This window comes from Macaca nemestrina, chromosome 8 (assembly GCF_043159975.1).
Source record: "Macaca nemestrina isolate mMacNem1 chromosome 8, mMacNem.hap1, whole genome shotgun sequence".
Taxonomy (NCBI): Eukaryota; Metazoa; Chordata; class Mammalia; order Primates; family Cercopithecidae; genus Macaca; species Macaca nemestrina.
The window spans coordinates 90,700,091-90,721,020 of record NC_092132.1 but is presented as its reverse complement, the minus strand read 5'-3'; the positions used below and the strand labels follow the sequence as shown (position 1 = coordinate 90,721,020).

The window sequence follows — 20,930 nt, the reverse complement described above, 5'->3', positions numbered from 1 at the left end:
AGTAGACTACTGATTGCTTTTTCTGTCACTGCCTGGATACAATATAATTAAAAATGTAACCCATGGAAATTGCTGGGAAACTTGACATTAGGTGTGCATCAAACCCCTTTCAAAGAAAAACTGGGTACTGGGGTTTTTTTGCCTGCTCTCTCTGCATGAAGCCAGGAGAAAGCTGCTGGAAGTGCTCCTTACCTGTTTAAAGCATCTCTTCATTCTCTGCAGTCCCTGGGGTACTTAAGAATGCCTATCCCCATCAGCTCCTACAGGTAGGTGATTTAGAGCCCAGTCCCTCAGGTAGAAGCTGTAAAATATGAGACATTCAATGTATGGACAAACTCCTTCCAGGGAGAAGATGGAGATTGGCTTTATCACTGGAGCCGGGTGGGGAAGAAGGCATGTCTGTTCAGGTTCACAAAGGACTTATAATTACTTGACTTATCACCAATCAGATGCAGGCTAACCAGAAGCTCAACTCTGGGGCAGCATCTGAGAAAGTGTAAGTCCAACATTTTGTAGTGAGAAAAAGGGATTTGGGTATTTTTGCCTGCTTGCTCTGTGCTAAGCCTTATGTGGGATAGCTGCTGGAAGTGTTCTTGTACCCAGTTGAAATTGCCTCTTTGTTCTCTGTGGTACCAGGCAATTCTCAAATGCTGAGCCCCCACATTTCCAAAAGTAGTTGATTTAGGAGCCAGTTGTTTAGGTGGGAGCTATGAAAGTTGCGATGCTCAGTGTGTAGAGAAACTCTTTTCAGGGAGAAGCTGGGGACTTGGTTTTATTGCTGGAGTGAGCTAGAGTGAGAAGACATGGGAAGTACCCATATGCCTATTGAGGGTCTGGGAACTTTACTAATTTCCTGCCCTCTAGGCTTCCAGATATACTCTAGTTAGAAGCCCTGACCCCCAGACAGCAGCTGGGATTGTGTGCAGTCACACCTCTTCTGGGAAGAAACTGGAAGTTAGATAATTTTCCTTGCTTACTCTGCACTAAGTCTAGGGGTATAGCTGCCTGTTTAAAACCACCTCCTAGTTCTCTGTGATCCCAGGGGATTTTCATATGCCAAGCCCCATCTTCTCTCAGAGGCAGTTGATGCAGGAGCCAATCCCTTGGATAGCAACCATAAAGTTAGGTTTTCTCCTCCACAATCCCTCAGCCTGGATTCAGTGCACCAGAAACCTGGAAACAGGCACTGGACCTCAGATATGGGGGCTCAGTAGAAGCCCTCTAGTTCTGGTTCAGGAGGCAGGAACGGGAACTCCTCACATATAGAGAAGGTGCAGACATGCCACCTTTTTTTTTTTAACTTTCATTTTTCTGTTTTTGTATGTCCCCATACCTCGGAAGAGGAGCCCATGGGAGCCAACATTCTGAAGGAAAGGAACTTGCCCTTTTGTTTGGTAGAGCTGGGCTTCAATGGGGTCTTCCTTCCAAACAGGAAGACTGCAGAATTGCACAGCACAACAGGATAACTAAAGGACAGAAACAGAAGAGTGGATCCTATGTCCAGAATTCTGTCTCATTTGAAGGCTGCCGGAGAAACTGGTTTATGTCTCCCCTAACTTGGAGGCATGACAGAAATGGCAGATAGTTTGGAAGCCTGGAAAAACAGAGGCCAGCACTGCAGCCTATTTTTTGCAGCAGATATTCTTCAGTACAGCAGACAGACAACAAGGCAAGCAAGAGATTGTGGGCTCCAGATAAAAACCAAACACTTCCTTTTTGAAGCTGGAGAAGCTCCTGACTGTGCAGTGATATTTCTGGGGTGTGGTTTGTGGCAGGAGCTTGTCTCAGCTTTTTCTACCTGTTTCAATGTGGATATTTTCTCAGTTTCTCAGTGTGTGTGTGTTGCAATAAGTGTCTGGATATCTCTCCAAGTGAATTGATGTATTTGTATTTGTTTATTTGGTATGTCCATGGAAGAATTGAAAGTCAGAATCCTCCTAGTCTGCCATGTTGCTGACATCACCCAACCCGATGATGGTTTAAAGAGTGAGTTGTTAATAGCAGGCTCTGAAATTGAGGTAATAATTAATAGCCTACCAACCAAAAGAAAACCCAGGACCAGACGGATTCACAGCTGAATTCTACCAGGGGTACAAAGAGGAGCTGGTACCATTCCTTCTGAAACTATTCCAATCAATAGAAAAAGAGGGAATCCTCCCTAACTCATTTTATGAGGCCAGCATCATCCTGACACCAAAGCCTGGCAGAGACAAAACAAAACAAAACAAAAAACAGATAATTTTAGACCGATATGCCTGATGAACATCAATGCAAAAATCCTCAATAAAATACTGGCAAACCAAATCCAGCAGCACATCAAAAAGCTTATCCACCATGATCAAGTCAGCTTCATCCCTGGGATGCAAGGCTGGTTCAACATATGCAAATAAATAAATGTAATCCATCACATACACAGAACCAATGACAAAAAACACATGATTATCTCAATAGATGCAGAAAAGGCCTTCGACAAAATTCAACACCCCTTCGTGCTAAAAACTCCCAATAAACTAGGTGTTGATGGAATGTATCTCAAAATAATAAGAGCTATTTATTACAAACCCACAGCCAATATCATACTGAATGGGCAAAAACTGGAAGCATTCCCTTTGAAAACTAGCACAAGACAGAGATGCCCTCCCTCATCACTCCTATTCAACATAGTGTTGGAAGTTCTGGCCAGGGCAATCAGGAAAGAGGAAGAAATAAAAGGCATTCAATTAGGAAAAGAGGAAGTCAAATTGTCCCTGTTTGCAGATGACATGATTGTATATTTAGAAAACCCCATCATCTCAGCCCCAAATCTCCTTAAACTGATAAGCAACTTCAGAATAGTCTCAGGATACAAAATCAATGTGCAAACATCACAAGCATTCCTATACATCAATAACAGACAAACAGAGAGCCAAATCATGAGTGAACTTCCATTCACAATTGCTACAAAGATAATAAAATACCTAGGAATACCACTTAGAAGGGATGTGAAGGACCTCTTCAAGGAGAACTACAAACCTCTGCTCAACGAAATAAAAGAGGACACAAGCAAACGGAAGAACATTCCATGCTCATGGATAGGAAGAATCAGTATTGTGAAAATGGCCATACTGCCCAGAGTAATTTATAGATTTAATGCCATTCCCATCAAGCTACCAATGACTTTCTTCACAGAATTGGAAAAAACTACTTTCAAGTTCATGTGGAACCAAAAAAGAGCCCACATTGCCAAGACAATCCTAAGCCAAAAGAGTAAAGCTGGAGGCATCATGCTACTTGACTTCAAACTATACTGCAAGGCTACAGTAACCAAAACAACATGGTACTGTTACCAAAACAGAGATATAGACCAATGGAACAGAGCAGAGGCCTTAGAAATAACACCACACATCTACAACCATCTGATCTTTGACAAACCTGACAAAAACAAGAAATGAGGAAAGGATTCTCTATTTAATAAATGGTTCTGGGAAAACTGGCTAGCTGAAACTTATAGAAAGCTGAAACTGGATCCCTTGCTTACACCTTATGCAAAAATTAATTCAAGATGGATTAAAGACTTAAATGTTAGACCTAAAACCATAAAAACCCTAGAAGAAAACCTAGGCAATACTATTCAGAACATAGGCATGGGCAAGGACTTCATGACAAAAACAGCAAAAGCAATGATAACAAAAGCCAAAATAAACAAATGGGATGTAATTAATCTAAAGAGCTTCTGCAGAGCAAAATAAACTACCATCAGAGTGAACAGGCAACCTACAGAATGGGAGAAAAGTTTTGCAATCTACCCATCTGACAGAGGGCTAACATCCCGAAGCTGCGAAGAACTCAAACAAATTTACAAGAAAAAAAACAACCCCATCAAAAAGTGGGCAAAGGATATGAACAGGTATATCTCAAAAGAAGACATTTATGTGGTCAACAGACACATGAAAAAATGCTCATCATCACTGGTCATCAGAGAAATGCAAATCAAAACCACAATGAGACACCATCTCACACCAGTTAGAATGGCCATCATTAAAAAGTCAGGAAACAACAGATGCTGGAGGGGATGTGGAGAAATAGGAATGCTTTTACATTGTTGGTGGGAGTGTTAAACTAGTTAAACCATTGTGGAAGACAGTGTGGTGATTCCTAAATGATCTAGAACTAGAAATACCATTTGATCTAGTGATCCTATTACTGGGTATATGCCTAAAATATTATAAATCATGCTATTATAAAGACACATGCACACGTATGTTTATTGTGGCACTATTCACAATAGCAAAGACTTGGAACCAACCCGAATGTCCATCAATGATAGACTGGATTAAGAAAATGAGGCACATATACACCATGGAATACTCTGCAGCCATAAAAAAGGATGAGTTCATGTCCTTTGCAGGGACATGGATGAAACTGGAAACCATCATTGTGAGCAAACTATCAAAAGGACAGAAAACCAGACACTGCGTGTTCTCACTCATAGGTGGGAATTGAACAATGAGAACACTTGGACACAGGGTGTAGAACATCACACATGGGGGCCTGTCATTGGGTCGGGGGACAGGGGGAGGGATAGCATTAGGAGATATACCTAATGCAAATGATGAGTTAATGGGTGCAGCAAACCAACATGGTACATGTATAACTATGTAACAAACCAGCATGTTGTGCACATGTACCCTAGAACTTAAAGTATAATTAAAAAAAAAACAACAACATAAAAACAAAAAAAAGTGAGTTGTTTAATTCCGCATATATGTGAATATTCTAGTCACCTACTATTATTTTCTAGTTTTGTTCCACCATGATTGGAAAAGATACTTTATATTATTTTAATTTTCTTAAATTTGTTAAGACTTGTTTGTGAACATGTATTTAAACTCTGATGTTAGGTGCATATATATTTATGAATAATATATATGATATATATATAACATATTATATACTTTAAGTTATATATATATTATACTTTAAGTTCTAGGGTACATGTGCACCACGTGCTGGTTTGTTACATATGTATACATGTGCCATGTTGGTTTGCTGCACCCATTTACTTAATTTACCATATACCTAATTACCATATACCTAATTTACATTAGATATATCTCCTAATGCTATCCCTCCCCGTGCCGCCCTACCCCATGCCCATGACAGGCCCCCGTGTGTGATGTTCCCCACCCTGTGTCCAAGTGTTCTCATATATAACACATGTATGACATATATAACACATAGATATGTTATATATATAATACTGTTATATATATATATGTATATACATTAAACGTTAAGTCCTGGTGAATTAACCATATTATCATTATATAATACCTTTCTTTGTCTCTTGTGACAGTTTTGGAGTTAAACTCTATTTTGTCTGATATAAATATGACCACTGTCTCCCTCTTTAGGTTCCCGTTTGCATAGAATTTCTATCTTTTCACTTTCAACCTGTGTCTATCCTGAGATCTAAAATCAGTCTCTTGTAGGTAGCATAGTTAGATCTTGTTTTTTTGTTTTTTTGTTTTTTTTTAAATCCATTGAGCCCATCTATGTTTTTTTGTATGGAGTTAATCCATTTACACTTAAAAAGTTACTGATAGGGAAGGACTTACTGTTGTCATTTAGTGAATTGTTTTCTATATGTCTTGTAGCTTTCCTCTCCTGCTTTTCTCTCTTATAGCCTTCATTTGTGTCTCATTGATCCTTTTGTAGTGACCTGCTTTGATTCCCTTCTCCTTTCCATTTGTGTGTATTCTGTAGATATTTTCTTTGTGGGTCCTATTGCAATTATATAAAACATCTTAAAGTTATAATATTCTATTTTAGATTGACAACAGCTTAACTTCAGTTGCACACAAAAGTTGTCACCCTTTACAGCTCCACCCTCCAACTATGTTATTGATGTCAGAAATTATATCTTTATATATTGCATACCTACTTTTGTCTTTTAAATTCTATACAAGAAGTAAAAGTGGATTTATGCACCAAAATTACAATAATACGAGTTACTAATGTTTGTCTATTTATTTCCTTCACTGAAGAGCTTTATTTTTTTTCCTTCCTTCCCTCCCTCTCTCCCTCCCTCCCTTCCTTCCTTCCTTTTTTCTTTTTCCTTTTTTTTTTTTTTCTTTTTTGAGATAGGGTCTCACTCTGTTGCTCAGGCTGGAGTGCAGTGTACTGATCTCGGCTCACTGCAAGCCTCTGTATCCCGGGCTCAAACTTCATATTTTCATATGGCTTCATGTTGCTATCTAGTGTCCTTTTATTTCAACTTTAAAGACTTCCTTAGCATTTCTTGTATTGTAGGTCGAGTGGTAGTGAGCTTACTCAGTTTGTTTATCTGGGAAAGTCTTAATTTCTTCTCCACTTTTGACAGTTTTGCCTGATGTAAAATTTTTGGTTGAGAGGTTTTTTTTCTTTTAATATTTTGAGTGTATCATCCTGTTGCCTTTTAGCCGGAATGGTTTCTACTTAAATTTACTCATGATTTTATAGAATCTCCATCATATATGATGAGTTGCCTTTCTCTTGCTGCTTTCAAGATTGTCTCTTTGAAAGTCACCAGTTTGATTATAATGTGTCTAAGTATGAATTTCTTTTCGTTTATTTTAGTTTTAGCTCATTGAGCTTCTTGAATTTACACGTGCATTTCACTCCTCCGATTTTAGAAGTTTTCGGCCATTATTTTTTCAAAAAAGCTCTGTGCCCCTTTATCTCTCTCTTTTCCTTTTTAAATTCCTGTAATCCATATGTTGGCCTGTTTAATGGTGTCTCATCAGTTTCTTATGCTCTCTTCACTTTTCTTCACCCTTCTATTTTGTTGCTCCTGTCTTGATGATTTCAAGTGACCCACCTTCAAGAAAGCTGATTCTTCTGCCTTATTAATCTCATGTTAAACCCCATTAGTGAATTTTTCAGTTTAGTTATTATATTAACAGCTTTAGAATTTCTGTTTGTTTTTATCTTATAGTTTCTTTTTCATTGTATTCATGCCTGAATTTACTGATTTCATTTAGTTGGTCTCTCTGTATTCTTTTTAGCTCATTTAATATTTTAAGATAGTTGTTTTAAATTTCTATTAGGAAGTTTAGAGATTTGTATTTCTTTAGGGTTATTTCATGGAACCATTCATTTCTTGTATTGGGCCATGTTTTCCTCTTTTCTTTGTAGGATTTGTGATCTTTTATTGAGATTTGAACATTTAGAAATACAACTATACTTCACAGTCATTATGAGTCATAGGCTTTACTAGGGGAAAACTTGCATTGATCAACTCTGGTGGAGGTTTGGGACCTCTCAAACCTTTTCTGACAATGTGTCTTCCCTGGGCTTATGTATTTGATTTTAAGTATCTTAATTTTCTTAATTGCTTGCTCTCGTTTCTTATCCAGAGCCCACAATCTCTTGCTTGCCTTGTCCGTCTGCTGTACTGAAGAAGCTCTGTTGAAAAGACAGGCTGCAGGGCTGGCCTCTGTCTTTTAGCCTTCTAGACTATCTGCCATTTCTGTCATGGCCCCTGACTTGGGGCCATTTCTTGTCATGGCCCCAAGTCAGGGGAGAAAAAAACCAGTTTTTCAGGCAGCCTTCAGACAAGACAGAATTTTGGATGTATGGTCCACTCTTTTGTTTCTGTCCTGAGGGAGGTTCTGGAGTGTGGGTGGTTTCCTTCCTGTTGTACTGCACTATGCCAGGTAGGGGTAGGGCATGGGCATATAAAATGGCTTGAACTTTTTTGCCCTTTTTGGATGAAGTCCTTTCTTGGTTATGCATTGGCCTGGGTGCTGCATCTCTCAAGTGGTTTCTAAAGTTTTCAAAGAAGAGTATTCTAGTTCTTATGTTATTGTTAACTTAGTGTCTCCATGTGTAAACTGGAGCCTGGAGCTTCCTTATCTGCCATCTTCTTGACATCTCTCCCATCTTTGTTGATGTTTAAATCTGTATGTATATTGTTAAACGTGGATAATTATATACAGCAAATATTGTTGAATGTAGAAGCCAGATACATTATTTTATTATCTCTAATATTAATATGCATATAATATTTAACTTTTTCTTTTACTGAGTAAATTATAGACATTTTTTCATAGTATATTTATCTCAGCTTTCCTTGATGACCCAACTAGTTCTTAATGAACATGTCAACATATTTTCATTATATGTTTCTTCTCTTTTCCTTAGAGTTCTCTATATTGATTATTATAAATATCATAACCCATAATTTTCTTTTATTGCATAGAAAGTCCTGCTTTTCTAACTGTTCTGTTTGGTGGATAAAGGGATAACAATTGTTATCCATTAATTTGTACCAGGCATGAACAGTATATTTTTTGTCAATGAATGCTAATGGTTTTGTTTCTCATTATTTATATTATTAACAGTGCATTTACACAGAGACAAGGAGGTTCAAAAGAAAATAGTCTTATTATGTGTCAGAGGGAGGAGCTGAGCTCTAATCCTGGATCTGTGCGTCAACTTTCTTATCTGTAGAAAGGATTTTTTTTTTCACTTAGCAAATTTTTGAGAATAAAATAAATGCATATGAAAATATTTTGAAACATAATACACTATACAAAGATTATTTTTTGTTTTCTTATCATTTTTTAATGGATATGCTACATCATGTATTTTTCTTGGATTGAAACCTATAGCGTTATCTTTGATTTTATCAAAAGTATTCTGTGATTTTCACTTTTTATCTATATTCTGAATATGTAAACCATTGGAGCACAACTATGGCTCCTTTTAATTGTAAATTAATTTTTACAATCAATTTTTACTGGTTGGGTGCAGTGGCTCATGCCTGTAATCCCAGCACTTTGGAAGGTCGAGGTGGGCAGACTGCTTGAGCCCAGGAGTTCGAGACCAGCCTGGGCAACATAGCCAAACCTCATCTCTACAAAAAATACAAAAATTCTCCTGGCATGGTGGCACATGCCTGTAGTACCAGCTACTCAGGAAGCTGAAGTAGGAGGATCACTGGCTCCTGGGAGGCAGAGGTTGCAGTGAGCCAAGATTGTGTCATTGCACTCCAACCTGGGTGACAGAGGGAAATCCTGTCTCAAACAAACAAACAAACAAAAAACACTGCATCTTAATTTATAATCTTGGTATAAATCAGAGTGATAGTCTAGATCTAATTATACTTTTTGATTCGTTATAGACTGACACCTTTTTCCTGGAGGCTGTGCACCTCGGAGATTTGTGTAAGATTGTGATAGGCCATGATGGACTTGGCCCAGGTAAGGCTCTTCCACAGAGAGTTCATGAAGGTTTGATTTCACTCTGTTTTTGTGAAACTCTGTTGAAATCTAGAAAATACTGTGGAAAATTGGTAGAAAATGGATCTCTATGTATTGACTATGTGAAATCAAAATATTGTCTCCAAATACCGTTTAAAATTTAACTAGATGTATTTTTCTTCAAAATGACATAGGGGATAATCTAGGATGGGCCTAAATGCTAGAAAGAATAATTTAAAAAAATAGAAGAGACTGGGGATTTATATGTTGTGACATGTGGCGGCATTCCAGCATGCTAGTGATGGAGGCAGCAGTCATATCTCCTGGTGGTGATATTCCTTGAAGGCTACTGATTGTCCAATAGTGGCATGTTAAGGAGACTGTCATGGCAGTGAGGTCTCAGCTGTTTTCAGCTGCCACTTTATTCATGCTTTTCCTCAGTCTTCTCATCAACTCTGTGAGATGACTCACATCTTCCCAATAAATTTATTTTCTGCTACTGTATAAAACAAGTATAAGATAAACAAAATCCATTTAACAAAAGACAGACTACTAAAGGGCACATAACAAAACAAAAAAAGAAAAAGGAAAAAAAACCCAAATGCATCAAACAAGGTGATAAACTTTCTTACTAAAATGTGTCAAATTATAATTTTCAAAGTAAGAACAAGATTGTTATACAAATACAGAATAGACAATGTGTTTAGATAATTAATGAAGGAATTAGGAGGCTGACAAAGCTGGTTGAAAGGAGGTTGCAAGAAACTAAAAAATATGTACATATAATCCATGAAAAAAATAATTATGAATAAGATTAATAAAAAATGTGACCAATGTTCTATAGACAATACAAATATACTTTTGAGGTTGTCTTCTCTCTCAGACAAAATATATCTATATTTTGAACAGATGTAAGTTATTTGCATATTATTTTTTGTCAGTTGATAGCTAATTTTACAGAGTCTAGGCCTGAATCCATAGTAGATATTAAGTCAAATAATGTTACACTCCCACAGTGAGTCAAATGATTCTCAGACAAGCTTGTTGGTGTTCTACTACAATATTGAAAGGACATATGTCATCTTTTAGCCTTACTTCTGAGTTTCTGTTAATTTTTCTAAACAGAAATAAAGGCAAAAATTTTCAACCTAAAAAATCTCCGTGTCCAACTATATGCTCTATGAAAGAGACACTTGAAATAAATGACCTAGTAATATTAAAAATAAAAGTTTAGGCAATGATGTATCAGAAATATGTAAATAAAAGAAACAATCTTAGTTATAACCTTATTGTAAGATAAAGTAAAATTCAAGACAACAAACATGAAAAGTTACAAGAAGGGTAATTTTTTTATAAAGTTTATAATTCACAACGAGATTATAAGAGTCATGAGCCTTTATTCCATTGATAATACGGCAAATAAATAAAGTAAAATACTCTTGGATAGTCAAGAAGAAATGAAAAGAAGATAGGATAGAATTTTATCATATGTCTCAGATTTTGGTAGGTTAGTTGGATACTTAAGTTACTCTCCTCAGATGTTTGTACTTTGTAGATAGGGAAACACTTTAATTTCAAAACTTCATGAAACGTTTTTATAATTTGACTCAGATATTAGGCCAAAAAGAAAATCTCATTAAATTTCTCCAAACAAGCCACATTCTCTGCTACAATTTAGTGAAACAAAAATTTAATTAAAAGGGTGAAAGTAAAAAAAAAAATTAGTCATTTAAGGTGTTTCAGTCCTCTTCATGACTTCGGGCCAAAGCGAAAATCAGAACTATAAGTACAGTCTAACAGAATGTTATGATGGTGTTTTTTTCTGTCTCATTTTCTGCTGAGGTCTCAAAAGACTAGAATAAAATAATAGAAGCAAGATCTCACCATCTGTCTTACTTAGTTTGAGGCTGCTGTAACAAAATACCTTAGACTGGGCAATTTATAAAGAACACAAATTTATTCTTATACTTCTGGAGGCTGAGAAGTCTAAGATCAAAGTGCTGGCATTTGTTGTCTTGGGAGGGGCTTCTTGCTTTGTCCTCCCATGGTGGAAGGGCAAAAAGGTTTAGCTAGTTCCCTGAAGTCCTTTTATGAGGGCACTAATCCCACTCATGAGGGCCCTCATGACTTAATCACATCCTAAGGGCTCCACCTCTTAATGTTATCACATTGGATCTTAGGTTGCAATAGATGAATTTTAGGGGGACACGTGCATTTAGACCTATCCCAGCCCCATCCTAAATGTAGGCACAAGGCTACATATTCAGGACTTATGAAGGAAGGGACAGGCAAGTTATGGGTTCACCACTGAGTATGAAAGCTACAAGTTTTCATTGCAGTGGGTTGGCTGTTGCTTTGATACCTATACACCAACTGCCAGTAATAGGAGGGGGTAGAAGGGGCTTTTCCGTTGTGAAGAAACCACTTGAAGAATATGTGCCATCTAGAATTTGTTACATGACCCTCACTTGAATAAAAATCTGCAGGCTTCCTCAGTTGCCTTTGGCCACAAAGAAAGAGCAGTCTGGAGAACAGTCGGAGTAGAATTGTAGGCAGATAATCGGAGAAGATAGTAAGACAAATGATTCCAGCTCCGAATACCTACTCACCAACATACATATGTAAACAATGCTGGTTAATAAGACTTCTAGATTCTTACCTCTCCCTAATCCGTGCAGGAACAGCCTAGCTTTCTTCAGGAACCCATCTTTTCTAGTTTTCTAAATCCAGTTCTGGTTCTTTCTTATGGGAAAAACATGACAAAAATGTAGACAATATATTTTTACATTAACAATTTAAAAACTAACTTATTAACTTACAAAGTATTGTTAAAATTAATGTATCATTACCTCTAAGAGTTTTCTTTACAGCCTCCCCAGAAGCTCTTAAAACTCAGTTTAGAATTCTGGTAACATTTTATTTTTCCTTAAAGGAAACAAGTTATTCTTTTTTGGGAGATAGCATTTAAAAATGAAATTAAATAACATTTTGGAGATTTTGTTCCAGGTAAAGGAAACAGCATATGTAAGGGTATAGAATTATGCATATGAATCATCTATGGCAGTGGTTTTCAAAGTGTGGTTCCTGGGCCATCAGCATTGCTTGCGAAAATTGTTGAAGATTCAATGCTTGGGATCTTATCTAGGATGACCAGCCATCCTTGTTTGCCTGTGGCTATTCTGGTTTACCTATGGCTGTCCTAGTTTTAGCACTGAAAATCCTGCATCCTGGGAAACCCCTCTGTCCTGGGCAAACTGGGACATTTGATCACTGTAGGCTGCCTGTGCTGGGCCTACTGAATTAGAAACTGTAGAACTCAGTAGTCTGTGTTTTTGTAATCCCTCCTGGTGATTCAGATGCATGCTAAGTTTGGGAACCACTGGTCTAGGGAACTGTGAGGAGTTTAACACTACTCAATAATGAGAGTATGTGATGAGGGATGAAGCTGAAGAGTAAGCTGAAGGGTCTTGTATGCTGTGTTAAAAAGTTTTATTTGGCTGAGAACAGTGGCTTATGCCTATAATTCCAGCATGTTGTGAGGCTGAGGTGTGAGGATCGCTTGAGGCCAGGAGTTCAAGACCAGCCTGGGCAACATACGAGACCCCATCTCTACAAAAATATTTAAAAATTAGCTGGGCATGGTGGCACACACCTGGAATCCCAGCTACTTGAGAGGCTGAGGCTGGAAGATTGCTTGAGTTCAAGAGTTCAAGGCTACAGTAAACTGTGATTGCACTACTGCACTCCAGCCTGGGTGACAGAGTGAGCCTCTGTCTCTAAATATATACAAATAAAAAATAAAAGAAAAAAATAAATTTTATCCTATAGCTGATGAGTATACACTCACCAACTCAATAATTTTAATTAGAGTAGAATATATTTTGAGCTGGATCTTTGCATAGACAAAACCACTATGACTAATTAAAATATTTTCTGTGTAAGTAAAAATGATTTTAACTAACTCTAGTTTGCAAATTAATATGAAATTAAACATTTAAAAAGAAATGTCTATCTTTATGTATACCAGCTGAGTCTATGTGCTTGGACAGAATTTCTGAATGGTTACTCATTTTTAGTCTATCAAAACATAAATATTTTATGCAGATTTTGTTTAAATTTGAACTTTAAAAACTTCCTGGAAATAGAAAGTGTTGGTAACTCATCAAGTATATATTATTTGGAACATGTTAGGTTTGGGATTATGAATCCAGTTTATGAAATTAAAAGCAGCTACAGAATTGTTCTATTTTCAATTGTTTGGAAAAGCACACTGAAATAGATATCATAAGGTATGAAGCCTTAAAATAATGCTTTGCTTTTGTTATATGTACAAGAAATACATTCCTTACAGTTTACTTCTGTTATACTTTGCTTTATTTGAAGTACTAAAGCTTTATATTGTGCAAGGCCTTTATGTATATTTGGAAGTTGGAACTTGTTTCTCAAAACTTGAAATAATATTGGACCATATTTATTCATGTTACATTTTCGTTCTTTAATTTGTGTTTAGGAAATGGCTGGTTTCTTGATGATGTTGTTATCAAGGATCCCACAACAAATTACGAATATGCGTTCTTCTGTCACAGGTTTGTAGGTGTACTTTTACATTGAAAAAATCCATTCCAAGTTTATGCATTGAGAACTGGGTAGCTTATTTAGTTGCTCCTAGTCACTGAGGCTTTGTTGGTTAACTTCTGTGAACATTAACCTTAGAGGCTCTTTATGCTATTGAGAAAGACATTTGTTATGTTTATCATCATTCCTAATGATACAAATTTAATATTTATTGGTAAATTAAGATAGATTTTTAAAAATATGACTTCTCTGTTCATATCAGAAAGAAAAATGAAAGTCTCTGACAAGAAAACATATTCCCTTTGGACTAGGTCCCAAATTCGGTTCAAAAATAATAAATGTACACAGTGTTTCACGTAGCTGTTTATACAAAGATGATAGTAGCTTACTCACTGTCAATGGACCTTGATTTTTGAGTTATTTTCCCAGCAGTGGTGATAAGTTTGCTTTGGTGATAGATTTGCTTTTTTTTTTTTTTGACACTGTCCTGCCTCTTTTCCTATGGAAACCATAATAACCATTTATGAAATAACTGATTAGAGTTTAAACTATAGTTAGTGATCAAAGGACAGGATAAATTGATCCAGTGACTATAACATCTATGATTTTGACAGTTAGCAGACCGATTGAGTTACTCACCTGTGTATTAGGCAAAAACATATTTTAGCGTTTCCAGATAGTAACTGCTTCTTCTACCTCCCTTGCAGTCTTGTAGTCATTTTAGGATTTTCTTTCCCATTCTGTACTGCTCTGCCTTTGAGAGCCAGATGGTCACGTCTTTTCCAATTCCTGCTATCTTGTATTTCTGACTTGGGAAGATAATTGCCAATGGTTAATGTAAATACAAAGTCTGAAAATAATCGATGCACTTTTCTTTTCACAGATGGCTAGATCAGGGGGAAGATGATTGTAAAATTGTCAGAGAACTGTATGCCAGGGATAACAGTATCTTCTTTGCAAGTAGGTGTCATGTATACACATTTCCTGGAAAACTATGTTTTATGATGACTGGAGAAAGCATGACACTCTGAAATTAATGACCCTCTCTTTCCTTTATCTTCTCAGGGCAGAAGCTGGAACTTCAGAGAAAAGAAACAGTAAGTTTTTTTTGGGCTTTAAGATTATTTCATATAAACAATGTTCAAATGACTATTTGATGTGTTAAAACAAAACAGCCTATAGTGTCTAGTAAGTACTGTTTCTTAGCAATTTCTTCTCTTTGTTTCTTCTCATACTGGTGTTTTTGTTTGTTTTGTTTTGTTTTTCTTTTTAGTGGACTGCAGAAAGCTGGAAATTTACAAAAGGAAATACTCTTCAGTTCTATAACAAGCTGACTGGAGGGTTTGTCCGTCTGCATCCAGATGGCACAGTTGATGCCATTGGAGAGAAGACAGACAAATATGGTAAAACCATCGTACAAAGCTTGTGGTGCTGGACAGTTCTAGGAGTTAAAGGAATGTAGATTTCTAGACACTGTTTAATTTATAGTATTGTTCTTTTTACAGATAGCTTTACACAAGTGTTAGGCCATTTAAATAATTTACTCTCTGCATTAATAAAAATGATAAATAGATGACAGGCTTTAAATCTGGACACTGTGAAAAATATGTATATTTGGCATTAATTAATTGAAGAATAAAATGTAGGCAGTTACCAAAACACCATGTTAAATAATTTGAGGGCCAGAGGAAATAACTAAAATATTATTCTAAATTTCAGACATTCATAATCTAATGAAGAAGATAAATACAACAATTCTAATAATTGTTATTTGTAGCTAGTGTCCTAATAAATGTACAAAGGAAAACAAGGCAAGGAAAAACTAGATTTGATGTTTAATATCTGCATGTCATGAAGCTATAACCATGAGAATTAACAAAAGAGTAAACTGATGATGGTAGATGTTTGACTATAAACCCAAACCTCCAACTCTTTTTGAATTTGGACCTTTATTATTTAAACCATATTTGCCTGCTACACCTATGAATTTAACTGTACTTTACTATGCTGGAAACTGTGCCGTTCAGTCTCGAGGATGTGCTGGAGCTACTAACCTACAGCATGTCTCAAAATGTAACCTCTTCTGCCTCGTATTTGAGATCCTAGGGAACAACCAGTTTTCTCCTGTATGAAAATAAGCATCTGTCTAAAAATACTTCCTAGGAGCTTCTGTTTCCAAAATTATTCTTTAGACATTTTCCTTACCTCGGCAAAAATTAGTTCCCACTTGAGATTACTTATCCACTTACATCAGTCAAAGTGGCCCTTCATCCTATTCCCTGGGTTCTCTGCTGCCACTGTTGTTATTCTTTTTCTTTATTAGTATCTCTTATTTGCAGATATGGCCACAAAAATATCTCCCATTGTTAAATCAGAAACTGTGAAGGATCTAAATTGTACCTCACTTGTAGGAAACCACTGGGTCAGAGACCAAGACCATTTATTTCTCATATCAAGTGCACCAGCCAGAGCAGTTTCTTGTGTTGGGTTCCCTGAACTCCAGTCCTGCAGTATCACGATGTGAGGTCCCAATGGTACCAGCACACGCAGTCAGGTACATTAAAAGAGAGAAATTTGCAAATTAGGAAACTATGATCTTATATTTTCTATTTTTATTTTTTGTGCATATATATATATATATATATATATATATATATATATATAAAATCAACTTTTAAGTTCCAGGGTACATGTGCAGGTTTGTTACACAGGTAAACTTGTGCCATGGTGGTTTGCTATACAGATCAACCCTTCACCTAGTCATTAAGCCCAGCACCCATTAGCTATTCTTCCTGATGCTGTCCCTCCCCTGGACCCCCACCCCCTGATGTGTCCATTTGTTCTCATCATTCAGCTCCCACTTATAAGTGAGAACATGCAGTGTTTGGTTTTCTGTTCCTGGATTAGTTTGCTGAGGATAATGGCTTCTAGCTCCATCCTTGTCCCTGCAAAAGACATGATCTCATTTCTTTTTATGCTGCATAGTATTCCATGGTAGTTATGTACCACATTTTCTTTATCCAGTCTGTCACTGATGGGCATTTGGGTTGATTCCATGTCATTGTTATTGTGAATAGTGCTGTAGTGAATGTACACAGGCATGTATCTTTATAATAGCATGATTTATATTACTTTGGGTATATACCCAGTAATGGAATTGCTGGGCCAAATGGTGTTTCTGCTTCTAGATCTTTGAGGAATTACCACACTGCCTTCCACATGGTTGAACTAACTTACATTCCCACCAGCAGTGTAAAAGCATTCCTTTTTCTCTGCAATCTCACCAGCATCTGTTGTTTCTTGACTTCTATTCCCCTTTTTAAAAATTTAATTTTTTTTTTTTTTTTTACTCTGAGTTCTGGGATACTTGTGCAGAATGTGCAGGTTTGTTACATAGGTATACATGTGCCTTGGTGGTTTGCTGCACCTATCAACCCATCACCTAGGTTATTAGTGGGAACATAAATTAGTTCAACCATTGTGGAAATCAGTATGGCAATTCCTCAAGGATCTAGAACCAGAAATACCATTTTACCCAGCAATCCCGTTACCAAGTATATACCCACAGGAATATAAATCATTCGATTATAAAGACACATGCACACGTGTGTTTATTGCAGCACTATTCACAGTAGCAAAGTCATTGACTTTTTAATAATCTCCATTCTGACTGGCGTGAGATGGTATCTCATTGTGGTTTTGATTTATATTTCTCTAATTTACATTTCTCTAACGGGTTTTTTTCTTGTAAAATTTTTGAAGAAAATTATAAATTCTAGACATTAGACCTTTGTCAGATGGATAGATTGCAGAATTTTTCTCCCATTCTCTAGGCTGTCTGTTCACTCTGATGATAGTTTCTTTTACTGTACAGAAGCTCTTTAGTTTAATTAGATCCCATTTGTCAATTTTTTCTTTTGTTGCAATTGCTTTTGGTGTTTTCATCATGAAATCTTTGCCCCTGCCTAAGTTCTGAATGTTATTGCCTAGATTTTCTTCTAGGGTTTTTATTGTTTTGGGTTTTACATTTGAGTCTTTAATCCATCTTGAGTTAATTTTTGTATAAGGTATAAGGAAGGGATCCAGTTTCCATTTTCTGCATATGGCTAGTCAGTTTTCCCAACACCATTTATTAAATAGGCAGTCCTTTTTCCATTGCTTGTTTTTGTGAGGTTTGTCAAAGATCAGTTGGCTGTAGATATGTGGCATTATTTCTGAGGCCTCTGTTCTGTTTCATTGGTCTATATAGATCTGTACCAGTACCCTGCTGTTTTGGTTACTGTAGCCTTTTAGTATAGTTTGAAGTCAGGTAGCATGATGCCTTCAGCTTTGTTCTTTTTGTTTAGAATTGTCTTTGCTATATGGGCTTGTTTTTGGTTCCATATGAATTTTAACATAGCTTTTGTTCTAATTCTGTGAAGAATGTCAGTGGTGATTTAATAGTAATGACATTGGCTCTATAAATTACTTTGGGCAGTATGGCCATTTTCGTGATATTGATTCTTCCTCTCCATAAGCATGGACTGTTTCTCTATTTGTTTGTGTTCTCTCTGATTTCCTTGAGCAGTGGTTTGCAGTTCTCCTTGAAGAGGTCCTTCACATCCCTTGTAAGTTGGATTCCTAGGTAGTTTATTCTCTTTGTAGCAATAGTGAATGGGAGTTCATTCATGATTTGGCTCTCCGCATGCTTGTTGTTGGTATATATGAATGCTTATGATTTTTGCACATTGATTTTGTATCCTGAGACTTTAAAGTTGCTTACTAGTTTAAGAAGCTTTTGGGCTGAGACAATGGGATTTTCTAGATATAGGGTTATGCCATCTGCAAACAAGGATAATTTGACTTCCTCTCTTCCTATTTGAATACGCTTTATTTCTTCCTCTTACTGTTAGCCCTGGCCAGGACTTCCAACACTATGTTAAATAGGAGTCATGAGAGAGGGCATCCTTATCTTATGCCTGCTTTCAGAGGGAATGCTTCCAGCTTTTGCTCATTCAGTACGATAGTGGCTGTGGGTTTGTCATATATGGCTCTTATTATTTTGAGGTATGCTCCTTCAATACCTAGTTGATTGAGAGGTTTTTTTATTTTTTTGACATGAAGGGATGTTGAATTTTACCAAAGGTCTTTTCTGTGTCTATTGAGATAATCCTGTGGTTTTTGTCTTTAGTTCTGTTTATGTGATGAATTACATTTATTGATTTGCGTATGTTGAATCAACCTTGCATCCCAGGGATGAAGCCAACTTGATGGTGATGGATAAACTTTTTGATGTGCTGTTGTATCTGTTTGCCAGTATTTTATTGAGGATTTTTGCATCTATGTTCATTGGGGATATTGACCTGAAGTTTTCTTTTTTTGTTGTATCTCTACCAGGTTCTGGTATCAGGATGATGCTGGCCTCATAAAATGAGTTAGGGAGGAGTCTCTGCTTTTCAGTTGTTTGGAATAGTTTCAGTAGGAATGGTACCAGGTCCTCTTTGTACCTCTGGTAGAATTCAGCTGTAAATCTTTCTGGTCGTAGGCTTTTTTTGGTTGGTAGGCTATTTATTACTGCCTCAATTTCAGAACTCATTATTGATCTATTTTGGGATTCAGTTTCTTCTTGGTTCAGTCATGGGAGTGTGTATGCATCCAGGAATTTATCAATTTCTTCTAGATTTTCTACTTTATGTACATAGAGGTGTATATAGTATTCTCTGATGGCTGTTCGTATTTCTGTGGGGTCAGTGGTGATATTTCCTTTATCATTTCTGATTGTGTCCATTTGATTCTTTTTTCTTCTTTATTAGTCTAACTAGTGGTTTATTTCACTTTTTAAGTTTTGAGGTACATATGCAGGATGTGCAGGTATATATACACAATGGAATGCTCTGGAGTCCTAAAAAGGAATGAGATCATGCCCTTTACAGGGACGTGGATGAAACTGGAAGCCAATATTCTCAGCAAACTAACACAGGAACAGAAAACAAAACACTCCATGTTCTCACTTATAAGTGGGAGCTGAACATGAGAACACATGGACACAGGGAGGGGAACAACACTTACTGTGGCTTGTTGTGGGAGGGCAGAAGTGGGAGAGCATTAGGGAAAAGAGCTGATGCATGCTGGGCTTAATACCTAGGTGATGGGTTGATAGGTGCAGCGGTCTATTTTATTATTATTATTTTTTTTTTAAAAAAACCAGCTTGTTGATTTTTTGAAGGGTTTTTTATGTCTCTGTCTCCTTCAGTTCAGCTCTGATATTAGTTATTTCTTATCTTCTGCTAGCTTTGGAGTTTATTTGCTCTTGGTTCTCTAGTTCCTTTAGTTGTGATGTTAGGTTGTTGATTTGAGATCTAACTTTTTGATGAGGGCATTTAGTGCTATAAATTTCCCTCTTAATACTGCTTTAGCTGTGTCCCAGAGTTCTGGTATGCTGTCTCTTTGTTCTCACTAGTTTCAAAGAACTTCTTGATTTCTGCCTTAATTTCATTATTTACCCAGGATTCATTCAGGAGCAGGTCGTTCCATTTCCATGTAGTTGTGTGGCTTTGAGTGAATTTCTAAATTTTGAGTTCTAATTTGATTGCACTGTGATCTGAGAGACTGTTATGATTTCAGTTCTTTTGCATTTGCTGAGGAGTGGAAACTCTGATCTTATATAGGGCTGTCCATCCTTCCTTCTAGAGAATGAGCCAGAGAATGAATCTGAATGCAGCACAAATTCATAAACTTTCTTAAAACATTATGAGATTTTTTTTTTCTTTTCTATCCTTAGTGTTAGTGTGTTTTATGTGTAGCCCAAGATAATTCTTCCAATGTGGCCTTGGAAAGCCAAAAGATTGGACACCCCTGTTCTCGGTGTTATGACTAATTGAATGCAGCTGATTCAACACTTGAACTTCTAAGGTCTGCATCTTCTATCCTCACTTTTTGAATTAATCCTTCTTGGAACCCAGCCCTCAGGTAGAAAGGAAACCAGGCAGCCATGCAGAGAGGTCCTTCAGGAAAGAACTGGCCCTGAAAGCCCCAGCTGAATCTCCAACAAGCAACCATCACCAACCGCTAGCATGTGAGCCTCTGTGTGGATCAAACTAACTGATGGATGATGCAAATAGAAAAACTTTTTACCCTTCAGTGTTTCTAGCA

General features: G+C 36.8%; 1 protein-coding gene across 3 annotated transcripts in view; it reads left to right on the top strand.

Moving 5' to 3' along the window:
- Nucleotides 1-20,930, top strand: part of LOC105482286 (RP1 axonemal microtubule associated) — a 328,970-nt gene that overhangs the window by 97,319 nt on the left and 210,721 nt on the right. For all 3 annotated transcript variants that reach the window (XM_071068238.1, XM_071068237.1, XM_071068236.1), the window contains 5 exons: nucleotides 9,146-9,224; nucleotides 13,735-13,810; nucleotides 14,683-14,759; nucleotides 14,865-14,896; nucleotides 15,073-15,202. In XM_071068238.1, the coding sequence (XP_070924339.1) occupies nucleotides 9,146-9,224; nucleotides 13,735-13,810; nucleotides 14,683-14,759; nucleotides 14,865-14,896; nucleotides 15,073-15,202 (394 nt within the window). The remainder of the gene's footprint in view (nucleotides 1-9,145; nucleotides 9,225-13,734; nucleotides 13,811-14,682; nucleotides 14,760-14,864; nucleotides 14,897-15,072; nucleotides 15,203-20,930) is intronic.